This window comes from Pygoscelis adeliae, unplaced genomic scaffold, assembly GCF_000699105.1.
Source record: "Pygoscelis adeliae isolate BGI_AS28 unplaced genomic scaffold, ASM69910v1 Scaffold174, whole genome shotgun sequence".
Lineage (NCBI taxonomy): Eukaryota > Metazoa > Chordata > Aves > Sphenisciformes > Spheniscidae > Pygoscelis > Pygoscelis adeliae.
Genome location: NW_008824676.1, coordinates 4,544,852 through 4,549,503, shown reverse-complemented (window position 1 = coordinate 4,549,503; position 4,652 = coordinate 4,544,852). Strand labels below are relative to the sequence as shown.

Genomic DNA, 4,652 nt, shown 5'->3' with positions numbered 1-4,652 from the left:
ACAGTATGGCCGTAACTTCAAAATTGCTTTGTATTCATCTTTTTTAGAGCAGTTACCACAAAAGCATGACTTTTACTGAACTACCTAAAAAAGGGAATAATAATAAATAAATTAAAAATGTGTATCAATATTTTAAGAAGGTTGAGCAAGAGCATAGTGTGGAAATACATATTCTATCTAATCTAAAGGAGGTCTTTAATTAGAGGTCATGAAAGAAAGAACGCTCCAAATGTTTAGGATGAAAGAACTCGTTCAGTTTCTCACTCTCCGTGTTCATGTGAACAATTCCCAGCATTGTTCTGTCTCAGTTTCTCACTTACACAGGAGGGATAAAAACATTGCAATACTTACTACCTCACACAGCTCTAAGAAAAAATACATTAAAGGGTCTTAGGTGCAAAAATACTACAGTAATACAGCAACAAACATGCTACATCTAGTTAATAAGAAGTATCAACTCAGAAGCTCTTACTACACAACAGTATGTTTTATTACTAACAAAGACAGTAATAACAGAACTACTGAACACGTGTATAAAGTTACCCGTTTACAAACATGACTACAAGAATGAAGGGTACTTAGTGTGCATTTTCACAGGAGACTTCAGATCTTTCTCACCGTCCTTCTCAGCAGCAAGGATATATTTTATATTTGTATATTTTAAATGGGGAAATTATAAAAGAAATAGCACGTCCTATTTAAGGCAATAAATTACAAATGCTAAAATGCCGATGCCGCAATATAAGGGTAAATACATTCAATTTTTAACGCGTGATGGATAAAACAAATAACTTTGCTTTATCAGAACTGTAGTTCCCCTTGATTCAGCATTTACATGACCTTTGTACCACGACAGTTTTGTTTGATTGTTCAAAGCATCACCACAAATGCTGCCCAAATTGGAAAACAATAATTTCTCTGCATAATATCAAAATATTGAGAAATATTCTTATTAGTAATCAAATGCAAGATGCTGAACAGTCTTACAAAACGCATTGACATTTAGGTTTAGGAAACAGCAAAATCCTGGCTCCAAATTATCTCAAGTAATAAATCACATTGACTTCACTGGAACCAGGATTTCTTAAGAGCCGAACGATAAAATTCTTATCCACGTCAGCAGTACTTGCTCTTGAGAACCACCCTATCATAAGAAAGGCTACATGTACGAAGACCTTTTTGATTTAAAGAAAATATATTGCTGTAGTATATAGAAGATTAAGCTTTGTAGAAAAAGCATCTTGTTTTCAGCAAGTATATTGTTAAACAAGCCTGTATATTAATAACTCAATAGTTTATTTTCTGCAAGGTATTTCTCTACAGAATTAAAAAAAAGTTACTTGCATAGAAACAACGTGTAACATAACACTTTCACTGCAGCTCAGTAAAAAAACCCCAAAGTGTACACTTCAGACTCTGTCCCCCATGCCGCCAGGGATCTGAAGTGTTTTCTTCATTGCCTGATCGCCACAGGACTGTTGACTTTAGTAACACCTAAGGGAAGAATGTCGACTTTACCAAGTTTGTACAATACATACAAAACAGTAGTTCTAAATATTGACCTTATGCAGTCAGTTATTTACAAAATTCGTTTTTCTGTACAAAATAAATCACTATAATTCCAGATTCCCTTTCATATTCAGTGTACAAACTACCATAAAACAGTGCTATAATTGATATATCATGACACATAATTTAGACTATTTATAAATTTGTGTATCCCTTAAGTGATACTGCTGTTTAACACACAGTAAAAAAAGAGAAAAAAAATTAACAAGTTTTGAAAAATATCAAAGATGCAGATGTAACTTTTATGCCTTGAAAGGTAGCAGTGCTTTTTAAGCATTATTTTAATGCAATTCATTACTAAGTGTTCTTTGTGTTGGGAATAATATTCGTTTCTCTCATCTTTTTCTTAAATTACTGCTAGTCAATCCAGCCATGTCCTACAGAACTTCCATTTCCATTATTCCTGGATAGGATTAAATATAGTACATTATTGCTAGCTGTCCCTACAACAAAACTTACATTTTTTAAGTGCAAAGCAAGATATGTGTGTTTTTTAATAAGGCACAGAATATCAGTTATTTCCAGTGTAACAGAATCCGTATCAGTTTTATACATTGAAAATGTTCATATAAAATTTCAATCTTTCAAGGGTTTGAACTGTTTCCTGAATCCAACTCTCTTCTGGTGTCTGAAGCCGAGTAGACAAGTAGCGATACGGAAGCTGACTGTGAGACTCCAGGTATTTGGGAGCAGCTGCTTTGTAATGGAGGAGATTCAATAAAATCATTCTTAGGAGTTATTCTGTAAGTAATGAAAAATAAAACACGGGGAGTCAATTTTAAGCACACTTCATTACACTGCAAAAAATACATTTTTAGCAACGCAACTATAACATATCTTAAGCTATATTCTTTTCAAGAGAATGCAATACAGTTCTGATCACTTTTCAAGCTTAGGGTCACTGTTGTTCTTTTTCAGACTTGTCACATCTCAAAATGATTGCATTGCAGCCACAGATTCCTTGAGGGTCACTGCTCAACAATACAGAGATAACCTATGAGCTAAGCTCCAGCACTCAGTGCTTAAAAGGAAAAGAATAATCCTAAAAAAATATAAAATAGCCCACACGCTAAAGATACAAACTATTTCATGTGGCCACGTAAGAATTACAGTACTCTTGACAGCTACTGAAGGTTAATTGTATACTGAGAGTATACTGATCCTTCAGAGAGAAGTGATAGAAAACTTACAAAAATAGTGGTGATACACATAAACAAGCAAAAGACTGAGTTAAGGAACCTTACCTTCCTTCCCCTACTCTCTTCATACTCTCAGCCAAGCTACTCATATCACATGTGCTATCTGCTTTGTTTCTTTTTTCCTGATCCACGGTCAGTTTAGAACCAGACAACATTTGGTCTCCACTGTTTTCACCTTCCTCGACTCTTCGGGCTGATGTTCCCTCTGCCTCTACCTCTTTCTCAGATGTCTCTGGAGAGGTTTTAATTTCTGCAACAGTTTCTTGGCTTAAGTAATCATGATTAGTGATTGCTACTGCAGAAGTTCCATGATTTGTTGTGCCACCCGTACTAGTCCCCATTGACTTCGAAATGACTTTCAATCTGTGCGAAGTTGATTTGTAGTGCTTCTTTTTATGTTTAACTTTGGAATTGTGCCTCAAGAAAAATTCGCATGATTCTTGCAGCACTCTTCGACTCTCACTGATTGGACTGAAAGAAAATAGAAGCATGTAACTGAATGAAGAGGATAACCTTAGATATAATGTAATATAGCTTCATACACAAAAACGTGAAAGAATAGCAACCAATGACGCAATCTGAGCTGGATATTAATGAACACGAGGAACACAACTGTATGTGAAAAGCAGAGAAAAAAATCTGATCATAATGGCTCCAAAGTAATTATGTCTGTGGAACAATTAAATAAAGCAGATTTTTACATTTCTTACTTCTGCAAGTAGGTCCAATGACTTCAGTAGATTAGTCATCTAAGAGAGGAAAGCAGGATTAGCTCATAAGCAGCTGTATTACCAAATTAACTTTATGTAAAGTAAACCTCATTCAAGTAAAAAAGAGGTAAGCATTATAAAATTGACTTCATTATTTTTAAATTCTTATAGCTGAAAGCCGTTAACATCTGAAACACGAGAAAAATTATACAGGAAATGGAAAAAGAGGGGAGAGGGAAAGGAAGCTATAAGCTCACCATCAAGGAATGTAGATGTAAAATAAAAAGAGCTTAAGGACTGCTGCCTTGGGAAATCCAAAGAAATAAAAAGATCTAAAAATACAGTATAATTTACAACTAACACAGATAATCTGAAACGAAATAATCAAGGAATAAAAAGGAATGGAAAAAATGACAACCACAAGAAATGGAGATGACATTTATAATCTGTTTAAATCCAAAGATATGATTCACTAAAATTAAGTAATAAAACTGAATTATTCTGTTTCAGAAAAAAAACAAGGAACAGTAGATTAATACAATAAAAGTGATACTAAGGAGGGTTCAGTGAAAACTAATTTTAAAATAAGACAAGCCTGGCAGAGGAGAAAAGCAGAGGATGTTATTATGATAGTAAACACAGCTAAGTACTGTGCCAAATGAAGTAGTCAGAACACGTGAAAGGATCTAAGTTGATGGCTGAAATTATCTTCCCTCATTTGACTGGAAACCAGAGATATATTAGCCAATGCTAAACACAACAATATGTCTTCTGCTCTATGAAGAGAACAAGTCAACAGAGGGAAATATTTTCTATCTTCCAAGAATGCTGTCAAAAAGTCATCGCATATGTAAAACTTCCAAGGAGTCCAATGGAATTTTGCTGATGCCCATATTCAGCATTTAGACACTGAAAAAGAAAGGGTCTGAGGAGAACATTTTGATTATAGAATCATAGAATAGTTTGGGTTGGAAGGGACCTCTAAAGGTCACCTAGTCCAACCCCCCTGCAATGAGCAGGGACATCTTCAGCTAGATCAGGTTGCTCAGAGCCCCGTCCAACCTGACCTTGAATGTTTCCAGGGATGGGGCATCCCCCACCTCTCTGGGCAACCTGTGCCAGTGCTTCACCACCCTCAGCGTAAAAAACTTCTTCCTTCTATCTAGTCTAAATC

At 35.1% G+C, this 4,652-nt stretch overlaps 1 protein-coding gene across 1 annotated transcript in view; it reads right to left on the bottom strand.

Moving 5' to 3' along the window:
• Nucleotides 1–493: 493 nt before the first annotated feature.
• FZD6 (frizzled class receptor 6) overlaps nucleotides 494–4,652 on the bottom strand; it is a 34,875-nt gene continuing 30,716 nt past the window's right edge. Inside the window, 2 exon segments of the mRNA XM_009323090.1 lie at nucleotides 494–2,310; nucleotides 2,814–3,239. Coding sequence (XP_009321365.1) covers nucleotides 2,154–2,310; nucleotides 2,814–3,239 — 583 coding nt within the window. The 3' untranslated portion in view covers nucleotides 494–2,153.